This window comes from Pempheris klunzingeri, chromosome 5 (genome assembly GCF_042242105.1).
Source record: "Pempheris klunzingeri isolate RE-2024b chromosome 5, fPemKlu1.hap1, whole genome shotgun sequence".
NCBI lineage: Eukaryota > Metazoa > Chordata > Actinopteri > Acropomatiformes > Pempheridae > Pempheris > Pempheris klunzingeri.
Window position 1 is genome coordinate 11,948,521 of NC_092016.1, and position 13,459 is coordinate 11,961,979.

The 13,459-nt window shown below is 40.5% G+C and overlaps 1 protein-coding gene and 2 non-coding genes across 3 annotated transcripts; 2 read left to right on the plus strand and 1 right to left on the minus strand.

Moving 5' to 3' along the window:
• The first annotated feature begins 755 nt into the window (after nucleotides 1-755).
• Nucleotides 756-827, plus strand: LOC139202077 (small nucleolar RNA SNORD18). Its single transcript, XR_011584342.1, has one exon. It is a non-coding gene; the product is annotated as a small nucleolar RNA SNORD18 (small nucleolar RNA).
• Nucleotides 828-1,038: 211 nt separating this feature from the next.
• On the plus strand, nucleotides 1,039-1,105 carry LOC139202079 (small nucleolar RNA SNORD18). Its single transcript, XR_011584344.1, has one exon. It is a non-coding gene; the product is annotated as a small nucleolar RNA SNORD18 (small nucleolar RNA).
• A 538-nt stretch (nucleotides 1,106-1,643) lies between these two features.
• On the minus strand, nucleotides 1,644-11,012 carry map2k1 (mitogen-activated protein kinase kinase 1). Its single transcript, XM_070830640.1, has 11 exons — nucleotides 10,809-11,012; nucleotides 4,738-4,948; nucleotides 4,293-4,439; nucleotides 3,990-4,067; nucleotides 3,785-3,836; nucleotides 3,380-3,504; nucleotides 2,714-2,921; nucleotides 2,426-2,490; nucleotides 2,245-2,303; nucleotides 2,079-2,124; nucleotides 1,644-2,008 (listed from the first exon to the last, which is right to left on the minus strand). Exons 1-11 carry the CDS (start codon nucleotides 10,889-10,891, stop codon nucleotides 1,895-1,897), a joined length of 1,188 nt encoding a protein of 395 aa, XP_070686741.1. The 5' UTR covers nucleotides 10,892-11,012; the 3' UTR covers nucleotides 1,644-1,894.
• Nucleotides 11,013-13,459: the final 2,447 nt, after the last annotated feature.

Consider the following 13,459-nt stretch of genomic DNA (forward strand, 5'->3'; position numbering starts at 1 on the left):
CAAAGACTTCCCCTTACTAGGTGAATTCATTTACCATGTCCTACTCTGGGACAGGCAGAAAACAACATGGCAGGACCACAGGCTGAGTAAAGAGACTGGAAAAGATGTATGATTTGCAGCATAGCATTAAAAATGCAACCTGAACCTATGACCTCCAGAAGAATTGAGAGAAATTCATCTTCCTCAGTAACTGCTCAGGTTTTGTACATTTATTAGGTTTCTTTAATGACATATTGAACTAATATAATCTTCCCTCGGGTCTACACCTCAGCGTGTGCATACAGATGAGGGTCAGATGGGTAGTCGGACTGATCCAAGGACGCTGGTGTCACCAAAGCCTTCAGATGTATCCAAGGTGTGTTATTTGTTGAAATGTAGAATTCATTAGCTTGATTAACACAGAAAATTGTTATAAAGTCTGTATATTTAATAACGAAAGATGTGTGCTTCAAATGCAGAAAGTATTAGTTTTATTATTCATTACACAGGTCTGTATTTACGCAGTTAGATAATGACTGCATCTTGCATGATTTCTGAATCTTGTATCTGTGGTCATCAAAGTAAACTTTTAAAAGAAGCAACAAGACGACTTAGCCTGCAAGTGTTTAACAGTTCTATTCTACAATTCTATCTCTGCAGAACGTGAACAAACTGCTTTCAGAAAGCTGGACGAGTTGTACGGCACCTGCTTCTGCTACAAGTGAGTATATAAGGAGCATCATAGTGTAGCACAAGCAAAACTGGTGTTTACCGTTTTACAGTGATGAGCTTCCACTTCATGGTCCGTGTTTTTGAAACTCTGTGATATTTAAAGAAGTTCTGAGTTAGAGCATATGAAGACTTGGCACTTAACTATTTTCATAACTTTCAGCCTGAGGAATTAAACTCTTAATGTCTTATTTATTCCAGCCTGCCCATGCACAAGATGACCAACACAGACCTGAGCAGGATCCTGAAGAGTGAGGAGATCCAGAAAGCCCTTCGTACACCAAAGTAAGCACCACTCGCTTTACCTTCTTCCAACTTGTTTTAGCTCGTCTACTATGATGATGTTCCACTTCAGGTCCGTGTTTCTGAACCCTGATTATATGGAAGTCCTGAGCGGCACAATGTTCATTACTGACTTGCACTTTAGTAGAAGTTCATGTTGTTAAGCCTGGGTTATACTGTCATTACAGCAAGAAGATCAACTGCAGAGTACTGAAGAAGAATCCTCTGAAGAACTTGAGGATAATGCTCAAACTGAACCCTTACGCCAAGACAGCAAGACGTCCTGAAGCATGACCCTGCGGTAAGAGCCTAAGCAATTCTAGTTTGAAGCAAAAACTGTAGACTGTAACCTTTGATTGTGACTTTGAAATCTTGTTTGTTCTCTCCATAGATCAAGGCCAAGATGCTGAAACCCAAGAAGAAGCCCGGAAAGAAGGGGGCACCTGCCAAACCCAAGGCATAAATTTATACTTTCAGGCTGGAGTTCAGTGATATAAATAAATCAGTGGTTTCAAACTCATGATTCAGACGTCTCATTCAAAATTTGGACTCACAAGACAAGAATTTATTTCACATAAAATAACAGATTTTAATCTATTGGTGCTGTAAGGACACAAGGTAAGGAGGAATATCAAGCACACAGGTTGAGCAGCATTTATGATTGAATCATTTGATCATTAGAAAAAGATGGCTTTTCAGGCAGGCCTGTATTATAGCACAAAGAGTTGTTCAATACATAGTTAATTTCACTTGGCATGTGGGTTTTTACGCTAAATATACAACTATTGATTGCACAACTTTTAAATTCATTTAGTAAGCAGTATAAATGGATACATTTTAGCCATAGTACAAATCCAGTCATCAGTTGACCTTGGGATAATGGGGGTTGTAGGCAGAGGAGGTCTCACATCGCTGTGCCGTGGGTGGGTGTCACAGGCTGATTGAGTCCAATGGTGCTGCACAACCAGCCAGCAAAGTCGACCTGCTCTGCCTCAGACTGTTTGATAAAGGGATGCACCTGAAGAAAAGGAAAGGTGTGTGAGACTGCTGAAGAGATGGGGAAAAATGTGCTAAAAATGTTGACTCACAATCAACTGTTTCAGGTCTGCTCTCTCTGCTGGATTCTTTATCAAACTGCAATGGAGAAGAAAGCAAATTGTAGTGGAATTCAATGCCACTGGGTGGCGTAAAGTTTGACGGACAGTCTAATCATTGATTATCAGTAAATATTACAGACATGACATACATACATACCACTTATTCACAAAGTCTTGAAATTCAGAGCTAAATATCCCGGGTAGCTTCGGTGGAGGCTGCAAATTTAAAAGTTCAGTCAGTCATTTGGTCAAATTTAACATGATCACATTGGTGGCAAAGATCTCACTACAACATACACCAGTATGCAGGTGTGTGGGCATGCAGTGAGCACACTCACCTCATTTACTATGTAATCTAGCAGCTCAAATATAGCCATTGGTGGTCTGCTGTCAGGTCCGTATGCTGGGAGGAGGTAAAAAAAAAATAGTCAGATAATTTGGTGTGTTCTTTGCACTAATCATTCACGGTCATCAGTAGATGTCAGCTCATGACAATGCTGTGATTGAGTTATTGTGGTAAACAATTTCAACAGACCTTTTTTCAAACAGTTTCAGTCAAAGCTGTGGTAACGTAAAAAGGCCACTCTAAACAACCACAGGATGAATCAGTGTCATCTCACACTTACAGCTGCCTGGTCGCCCAGGAGGCCGTGGCTTTGGGGAGGACTCGCTGGACGCTGCCTCCCCTTCCACTGGGAAGCCAAAAATCTGCTCCAGTTCCTTTGCATCAGGCGGTGGGATAGGGAAGCGTCCAATGGCCATTTCAACTAGGGAGAGACCCATACTCCAGATGTCCGACTGAACAGAGTAATGGGTGCCCTGTAAACGCTCCGGCTGCACAACAAAACATGCAATTATACCACTAATACAACCATTACTGATTTGTACAATAATAGTATAGCATAATTAAAACAGCAATGAGCGAAAAGCTTAGGTTTCAGACAAGCTCTAACTTAATAATACCTTATATTAATACAAATGACTGTAGGTTGAGGATTTAGAAGTTTCTTTAGTTTTTGGTGAAGCAGCATAAATTTAGAGCTCCACATTACATCATGTAGACTGTGCCTACATGTTGGGACTACGTTTAACACAGTTGATGCTGAAAACATGGAGCCTCTGTATAGAGCTAGTCCCAGTTGATTGAGTCACTGGAAATTTTAACTGAGCTGGGGACTGTGGTTGCTTCTCACATATAAATCTGACACTGATCTCAGTTGTGTCAGGAATCCTAAAAGCTAATATGTGAATGTGAGCTGCAGGAAAGGAGGAGCCTGTCAATTATAACTCACAGACATGTAAGAGCGAGTGCCCACGAAGGAGTTGGCCATGGAGTCTATGAGCTGTCCGCTCACTCCGAAGTCACACAGCTTGATCTCACCACGGGAATTTACCAGGATGTTAGAGGGTTTGACATCTGAAAGAGGGACATGCAGTATTTAAGAGAACATGGTGGGTAAGTGTTCGACAGGGAACAGTGAGCGCCACAGAACAAACTGCTGCAAAGCCTCTGTGCATGTTGTGTTGCTTGTTGCGTGCTTGTCTGATTTAACATTTCCTTTCATCATTCATATGTACAACACTGAGTGCAACAAAGATGCAGTCTATGCTGGTTAACCAGGGTCTTTGAATGTTTTGCATCCTTTAAGAATATATTCTATTCGTTGCATATTTTAGTAAATAAGATAGTCATTGACCTCTGTGCATGATCTTGTGTTTCTCCCTCAGGTAAGTGAGCCCTTTAATGACCTGGAAAGATAAACAATGCATATTGGTGTAAGAATTCAGATAATGTGGTAGTGCAAAAGAAACAACAGTTTTACATCCAAAAACAAAACAAAAATAGCTGCAGTGTGACGACCAGAACACAAAACTGGTGGGAGAGGTGTTGGAGCTACCCACAGCAATGCTGACTTTGCCAAGGATCTGCTCAGGGATCTTGCCTGCCTTCTTCAGGGACTGGTCCAGGGAGCCACCGTCCTACACCCAGCAGGGAAAGAAAATATGGAGAGCATCTACTGAAAGGAGTCCTGACAATCCAAAGTATCACTTATGAAATTAAATTATCTGAACAAAATCAGTTTCGATGAGGTTGCACATAGAAGTAAAAACATGACACTTCCAGCACGGTCCATATACAGTGCAGCGCTCTAAGTGAATGCTGTGTAAATTCTCTGACAGCTGCAACGTATTGAAGATAAGTACCATATGCTCCATGCAGATGCTGATCTCTCCATCGCTGTAGAAAGCTCCATAGAAGCCCACAATGTAGGGGGAGTTACACTCATGCAGCACCTGCAGCTCCCGAATGATCTGGTTCCTAATGGCTGGTTTGATCTCCAGGTGGATCAGCTGCAACACAGGAGACTTCACGTTTGATTTATGTTCTCATATCAAACAGAACACACACTGGAACAGCCGTCGTGCAATATGTCATGATCAACAAATGTTTTAATATAGGCGCACATTTCAGTTAGTATTTCAGTCATTTGACAGCATTGTGTGCATATTGTAGCTTTTGTTGTTATGTTGTTGACTCAACGCTCTCTGTAAACAGTGATGATGTCTGTCAAAGTCAATGCCTGCCTGACATACTGAAGAAGACAAGCTCTACCTATAACCAGCCAAATCGGTGCTGCAGCTTCCTCACCTTCCTCGCCATTATCAGTCCAGAAGGTCTGTGGGAGACCTTGAAGACAACTCCTCCGTTGCCTGCGCCCAGCTCACAGATCTTCTCAAAGTCATCGTCCTTCAGCTCCCCCACCTTCTGCTTCTGTGTCAGGAAGGCCTCCAGGCGTTTCCGCTGCTGTTCATCCAACTCAAGCTCCTCTAGTTTTTTCTGCAGTGCCTCCAAGTTTGTTCTTAGACAGACAATGAAGACACATAGACAGACGAGTAATTCATGTATTATTAATGTATTCCCCCTGAATAAAAGGTCTTTGAGTTCATTCACACACAACTTTTGCAGATGGTCTTTCCAGCTGTCTCATGTGGCAGCACATGCAGTGTCCAGATCTACTGTATCTGTTACATAATTGAAGCCTTGGAGAAAAGACGGGCTCGGTGTTTGACCACTACTGCGCACGCCTCTGGGAACACGACGACCAAATCATCGCAGGAATACAGAAAAGGTTGCAGGGTGTATGTCAGTGTTCCTTCTCTGATCCCAATGTGAGGAAGCGCCCTTGGCGCTGTTGTCATGGCGATGCATTTCCTTGAGAATTCAATTGCGAAGGAAACTCTTCTGATATGCTCCGCTTTGACCTCTCCTCCCCTTCCCACTCCAATGTCTCAAAACACTGTACAAACAGTGCAAGCACACTACAACACAAGGCCAGTCTGCTTTTATCACGAGCTTGAAAGAGGTAATGGAAAGACCGAATTGAAAGAATGAATTGTCAAGCTATTTAAAGTGGTTAGATGCCAAAGAGTCTGACATACAGATGTTTTTGACATTTGTTCACGTACGCTTAAGTAAACAAGGCACAAATTAGCATTTTGATGAAGTAAAATTTATGGGTGAATATTTGTTAATAGAAAGTTAAAACCTCATGCTGCAAAAGAATAAAATAAATCAAGCAACATTTGATGGTAAGGACATCTGCCTGCAAGTGTACATGCTACTGTAAGGTGTCACACTGTCAGCCTCTAACAAAGAACTAACTGCCAGTCTATCATAGTTGCATCGTAATATGCTTATCTTATGGAAATGAGATGGTTTTCTTCAAGCTCAGTGGTAATTACGCTTTGTTTTATCTTTGCTCTTGATCACGACTCACTCCTCTCTCAGCTGCTCCATCACACAGCAAAGAGAGGGTTAAGTGGTTTTATTTTTGACAGCAGGCCTGCATATCCATGGAGACGAAGCACGGAGTTTGAGTTGCTGTGGGTAGCGTGGGCGTTTTGCTGACAAGAGCTGGAGGTGGAGGAGGCAGGAGATACAGAGAAGAGGAGCAGCCTGAAACACACTCCACACAATACGTATGTGGGAGGGACTACAGTAGCTGCACACTGCAGCCCCCCACCACCCACCCACCCACCACCTCTGAGTGCAGGAGGAAGTGAGCATGACACTGGCCCTTTGTGCTCCATCCACAAAATGTCCAAGGACATCTAGAAGAACTTGAATGCAGAAGATGTAATATTTCTGCAGCTTGCCATAAAGCGCTGGAAACAAGACATCGCTGTATCAAAAATGTGCCTGTGGCTGTGAGCCACACACGTGTAAAAGTAGAAGCCTTGTGACTTGGGTTGCAAACGTAATTGCCTCTTCTAACTGTATTTCTTAGATCTTGGGATTTTGCAGTATTGTAAAACAGAAGTTCTATGAATTTTTAAGTTATTCACTCGAAATAAGTGAAATCAGATCAGCTTGAGAGGCTGCAGTTCTACGGCCTACATAACCCACTTCACCTTTAAGGTTGCTGTAAACCTGATGTTTTCCCATCAAACATAATAACATGGATCAAAGTGGACTGAAAAGTGCACGATGGATTCACTATCAGAAAACAGGATTTCACAGAGTCAGATCACCTAGTGATGATCATCAGTGTCAGTTAGGGATCCATTGTGATTTCATGTATCACATAGAAGGCATCATTTTACTTTCATGAGATCTTATTCTGCAAGAAGATGGTGTTTAAAGTGAAAGGAAATTAATGTCTGAGCATATCAAATGGTGCAAATGCCTCTGTGGTAAAACAGGATGTAGTAATTGTGAGATTATCTAATCAGCGAAGAATTAACACCACAAACTATATTATACAGATACTGTTTGAGTAAATCATTAATTTCCTTTTCACATACTCATAAGCACACAACACGTCTGTCTAAAGAAATGAACAGGGACACATTCCTGAATAACAAATCTAAAAAGATTCTCTGAACAATGCAGTCATATTCTGTAAGTTTGGAGTATGCAGTTGTAGGATCTTATCCAAGATTTTAGTAAATAGCAAATTGCCTGAACAGGTCTATCCAGGACAGGTTGTTTTTGTTTGTTCTCAGATGTCCTCTGATAATATTACATGCTTGGCTGGCATTATGTGGGCCACTCAGTACAGTTCTCTCATGGCTGCCAGCCATTTCACGCTGAGAAAGCATTTGGCGGGCAGTAATGGCAATTCCTTTTCATCAGAGTGGAATGGTCTGGTTTCAATAAGGGGCTCATCGATTGCATTAAGCTCATCTACGCACAATATGCAGCACCTGTGCTGCTAGCGTGAGCATCACATCCTCCTGTGAGCTGGTCCGAATGAGCCAAACTAATGTGCTCATTTATATGTGTCTGTTGTGAAACATGAGCATTTCTTCCCTTCTTTATTCTTCAGTTTCACCTATTGTATTGACATTGTATTGTAAGACTGGGATTATTGCTACTTAACATCCTTCCACAGCCTTTTGTGCAGAACATATTTCAACATGTCAGAGTGGAAAAGCACAGGTAGAAATGATAAAAAATTAATGATATTGCTCATGCTGGCTCGCTGTCACATAGCTCATTGGGACACTTGAGGAGAACGAATCCATCGTTAATGTTATTAGTAAAACATGTGCTTTATCTACTATGACATGTCAAAATGTCTGCTGTGAAAAGGGTCTATGCTATGAAACTATGCTGGGAATTACATGAGGTCATTAAAGTCAGTGTACCAATAAGCACGACACAGGTGTAAGCTGAGAAGAGGTACACTCAGCCAAAATACAAAACACCTGTGGGGATGAACCATGGCTGTGTGGGTCCTTTGTCTGCTGCACGCTCACACAGTAACACTTCCATTACACTATTTTATGTAGTTTTGTTGTTTTTTTTAGTTAGTACTTATAGAATAACGTAGTCCTACACTGATTTCTGACAAACCATGGACAGCTGCAGCCAAAGGATGACTGTCTTGTTTGTTTTTGTTTCCGTTAAAAGCCTAACTGACACTTAAATCTGTGGAAAATGCTCCCAGAAGAAAATCACACCTTGTAAGAGGTCACACAGGCCTCCTCCTCCAGCCTTTAGCATAACAACTAGGGCAAACATACACACCCATCCCATTATAACACATGTGGAGCAAAGAAGCCTCCTGGTTCTTTAAATTCAGTCCTCCCCTTCGCTGGTCTGCAAATATTTGGCAAAGTCCCAACTCTCCACAGACAAATCACCCTTCCACCTTGTGGTTCCATAAGGCCTCTGCAGAGCTACAATAATGAAATCAGGAAACATTCAAGTGTTGGTATTTGCCATGTTTGACACGTACTTCTCTGTATTTCTTACAAGTTCAGACAGCCACTGTTAATCTCTTACGACAAATCGGACATGAAAATCAGATATTTTTCATTTGTGCTTAAAAGATGTTGTCTGGACACTGGAGGTGATACGATGAGGAGGCACTTACTCTGGAGCAGCTCAAAAACTCAGAAATTGAAATGGACCATTAACCTCTCGCCCGATAATATACTGAATCAGTGTTTAATGGATTTGGTTCCAGCATTTTCAGCGTATTCAGAGTGACAAACAAAACACACATTCGCCATTATATAAATCAAATTTAACTTGTAATGCTGTAATTGTGTAACTGTAACACATTTTATCCCTGTTGCTTTCTTGTGTGGGCGTGCACGACTTTGTTTTTTTGCAGTGTTAAGGAACAAAATGTGTGCAGGACGAGTGTGTGCCAGCAGACCCGCCATCTACCATCAGTGGCCTGAAACAGCGTTTGCTTTTCCCCAGAGCCTCAGACCACTGAAAGACCCAGATAAAACTGGCTTTTTATGATAAAGAGGTCTGAGTAACATCGGGGTTCATGGCTCTTCTGTCTTTGCAGTGTGTCACGGTGCACAATACGGCAGGTTTACTGGACACACACACTTTGTGAGTTGCTGCTGTGGTGGGAAGAGGGATCCTTCCACAACAGACACTTTCAAATGTCTTATTCAAAGTTCCTGATTGTTGCTGCATCGTGTCATGCTGCTCCTCGGCCTCAGCAGCACGAATGTGCTCAGCTCCAGCCAAACATTATGTCATCGTCAGCACCTTGTACAAAGCAAAGCCGAGGCACAACTGTTTAACCTCATTATCACGCGGATCCTCCGACATTAAAGCCTGTCTCTAACATCAGCTAATGTTTTGTGAATCTAATACAGACAATGTATAGATAAATGCATATATGTGACTACGTATATTTTTTACAATGTCAAAAATGATGTTACAGTTTAGATGTTTTCTATCAAATGTGTGTTAATGCCGCTGAATTTGTAGTTAATTGATTATCACAGAAAATTCGTTGGCAGGTAATTTTTAAAGCAACATTGTTAAACTTAAGATTGTTGCCATCTGCTAAATGTGAGAATTAGCTGCTGTTCTTTGTCCTAAATGATGATAAACTATAAATCTTTGGGTTTTGGACAGTTGGCCATACAAAAAAAAAAAGCAATTTGGAGATGTCACCTTGATTTTAGTCCATTGCTCTTTGAGTAATTATTTGCAAAAGACCCAAACGACCTTCAAATGTATGATCTAATGATGAAACAATGAAATATTCCACCTCTACAGCACATCAGGGAGGCAGCCATCACGAGGGATGACATGTTATGTAACTGGACTAACTGGGCTTTTCTCTGTGAACTGAGGGCTATAGAGCACGGTGTCACAACAATTTAACATCTCCATTACCGTGTTTTCTCAAACGCTGGTGGGAACTGGCCGACACAAAACTTCCTCAACATACAGAAATATTACTCAACATGCTGCGTGAGCCAGCATGAACAACATCAGGACCCCAGAACTGCCTCACTTAAATGGAATGCAGTCAAATATAATGTTATTGATTACACCTGTGCTCTTCCTGTCATGACACGATTACATTTCTACTGAAAAATGTCTATTGACAATAATGTTTTGATCTCCTCTGCTGAGAAAAGAAGTTCCAAAACAGCTACAAGTGAAGTGAAAAACAATCAGCAGCTGCAATATTTAGTGTAAACTAGTGTATGGATAAACTATGAATTTGATAACTGATCAACTGTTGGTATTTATCAAGCACAAATGACAAGGATTTAATAATTTACTGATTAGTTGTTTTGGTTTTTGGCCGTTTGTTAGGGCTGAAACAATTCCATTGATCAACCGATTAGTGTAACAACAGAAAACTATTTTCCCTTATGATAATTGTATAATCATTTAAATAATCAATCAAGCACAAATACCAAAAATTAACTGGTTCTAGCTGTTTTGTGTGGTTATTTTCTTACATTTTGTAATCTAAATGATTAATTGATTGATTGAAAACAATATGGAGTGATTAACCAATAATGAAAAAATATTGTTAGTTGCATATCAACTGCTGTCAGACATAAACTATTTGAAAATGTTTACCTAGATAATCAATGATTTGAGTAGAAACATCTCAATATACTGCAGAAATAATGAAGGTGATCATTAGTTGCAGCCCAAGTGTAAACCTCAGGGAGCTCACCTGACACACGCACACACACACACACACACACACACACACACACACACACACGGACCTGGTGCAGAGTCTCATATCTTAGCCCTAAAAAAGAAGTTTGCCCTCACTGTAAGGGGCCTGGTGCAGATATCTACATGTTATTGCAGTTGTCGTGAGCCCTTACAGCACAGTGAACATACATCTGACACACAGGACTAATGCAGTTATTAGTGCTCCTCCCTGACCAGTATGAACACCACAGTAGCTGCACACTGACACTCACTCTGTGGCTCCGGTGCCGTTGATAGTGTTTCCATCGGGGATCGGGTTTAGTTGGATCGGCTCTGGCTTCCTTCTCTTCTGCATGTTACACACAACAAACAAAGGCTGGTGTAGAAACAAGGATGGAGACCCGCAGAAAAGGAGATGTAAGGTATCAAACAGGCGCAGCCAGGTTTCTCGACAGGGGAGCAGGCACACAGCAGCGCAGTATTCTTCCGATATTCTTCTTAATGGGTGGATGTGAGTGATCCGGGAGATGAAACGTCATAAAAATATTTACATTCGTCTTCCAGACGGCATGGCTGCGATGGGGGCAGCGCCCCCTCTGCTGGAGGCGGATGGTACTGCCCTGCTGTTACCAGAATAACGGGACAGTCATTCAGAGCAGAGGTGGGAGCCAGGCTCAGGCTGCAGGTATCCCCCAAATAACTTTTTGTAATGATGTGTAACGAACACAGAGACTGACTTCAGCATTTTATACTTTAGTATATTCATCTGTTTGGCCAGACGAATGTGAAGTGTTACAATATAATCAGAGAACATGCTGTTTATATTGCATGTATAATTAACTAATACATTTTAATGTCATATTAATGGTCATATTATTGTATACTGTTAGTTAGACAGTTAACAGTTTGACAAATTGTATTTTATTTTTATTTCTTTTTCTATTTTTATTTTTATTTTTATTTTTATTTTTATTTTTATTTTTATTTGTCTGATGCTATGGCAAAATTGGTCCTAAAACCTTCAGGCCATGAAGATGATAAAATAAAATAAAGGAATCATTAAGCTGTTTTTGATTTAGTTATTTCACGATCACCTTATCCCTGCATGAAGCCCGTCGCTGTGTTTTTGAGTCGCAAGAAATTTTGAAATGCAAATCCCAACATGCAAAATAAGTGATTCTTCCCTCATATAAATGTAATGTGAATAATAGTTCATATATCAAATGAATACAAAGTGCGACCACTGTAAAAGTAGTGTTTACTGCATTTTCCTTATTCTAACAGCAGCTACATGTTACAGTGCTACAGAAGCCCAAACTGTATATTCTAATGCAGATATGCAACAAATGACATGCAAGTTTGTCTGTTTTACCGCTTGAACTATGCAATGAGAAAATCAGGCAGAATGCTATAAATAAAACTCAAAACAGTCTCACAAGATAAATCATTTTTATTCAGGATCTCTCAAACCACCACCATATTCCCTGAAATTATGCACATTAATCATCATGGTGAAATGTTTGTGTCAGTGATACTGTTATTCAGTCATCAGACATCTTATCAGATGTCAGCACAAGATAAATCAGAATTAAGAGCCTTTGGTACAAGTTGTGTATAATCATTATCCACACAGTGTAGATGGTTTTAATACAAGAAGCTCATGTGAGGAAGCCACACATTTAAAAGCCACTTCAATTGATTAATTTGTCATTAATTTCTAATTTGGATGGAGTACATTTATGATCAGTGGACACTTAAGCTATCATTCTCAGCAAAGACATAAAAAATGTGAAATTTCTAAGAACTTCATTGGACAAACCTTAAATATTTGTAGCAATGCTCAGTTTTGGTCTTGCTCCCACTTTATTCTCAACCTCCACCATTTCCTCTCTCTTATTGATTGTTTGGTCACTATCCAAACTAACTAATTCGAAGGCCCTTTAAAATCATTTCACAGTCATCAGCCTCCCACAAATCCAGTGCAATCTTCTGTACATGCTCTGCCTCTGTTTGACTTATTTCTCTACAAAATCATGGAATATTCACTGTCTGATTTCATCCACAGCAATACCATAACACCCCTTAATAAAACATTTGGTTTGTTTTATTATTGCTGACATTCCCTGTGGCTTTTGAGGGGGTTAAAAGAAGCTGTCGATGATTGTTTTTATATTGTGAAAGAGGTCTGACTTTAACAGTAGCTCAGACTTTCTCCTCTTTTTCCATCAATGCTCTGCTTACCATTTAAACACAGAATACAAAATCTCTGACGGCTTTTGCATATCAAAGCCATTATATCTATTGTAGTACCTTGTAATATTAAAATCTGAACTTCAGAAAGATTTGAACATTCCCCAGTACTTATTAATCTCTAAACTCTCAGATGTAATCTTCAAGATAGATCACAAAATTTAAAAAGCGTTTTGATCTATTCTCTCTTTAATTTAGGGTACACACTGTTCCAGTCAGACGGTTTGACCTCTGTGGAGAAAATTAATCAAAAGTACCAATGAATGGTTTCACCTGTTAGACAGGAGCCTTCCCCAGTGACTGATGTTTCAGCTGTCAACTGCCTAACTGTACCATGCAGATTAGATATGTAGCAGAACTTGAAGCTGGCTGCCATCTTTACAATTTGCTCTGAAGTCTCTACACATTGTCCTGACAGACACAAGGCCACTGAGCCGTGCCTAGTTTACCAAAAGCATCTTGCTGCCAAAGTCATCTTTTTCTCCATAAACCAGGTCTGACAGAGAGGAAAGATTGGTCTTGTCCTATCTTGAGCCCATGGACAGGAATCGTGTGAATTCTAAGTTGCTTTGACAAATTGGATTGTGGGCTCTCAAGCATATCAGACTTGACTATAATCATGGACCATGAAACATCTACACCATGGTTGTCTTTCCTGGGGTTCAGGACCTCC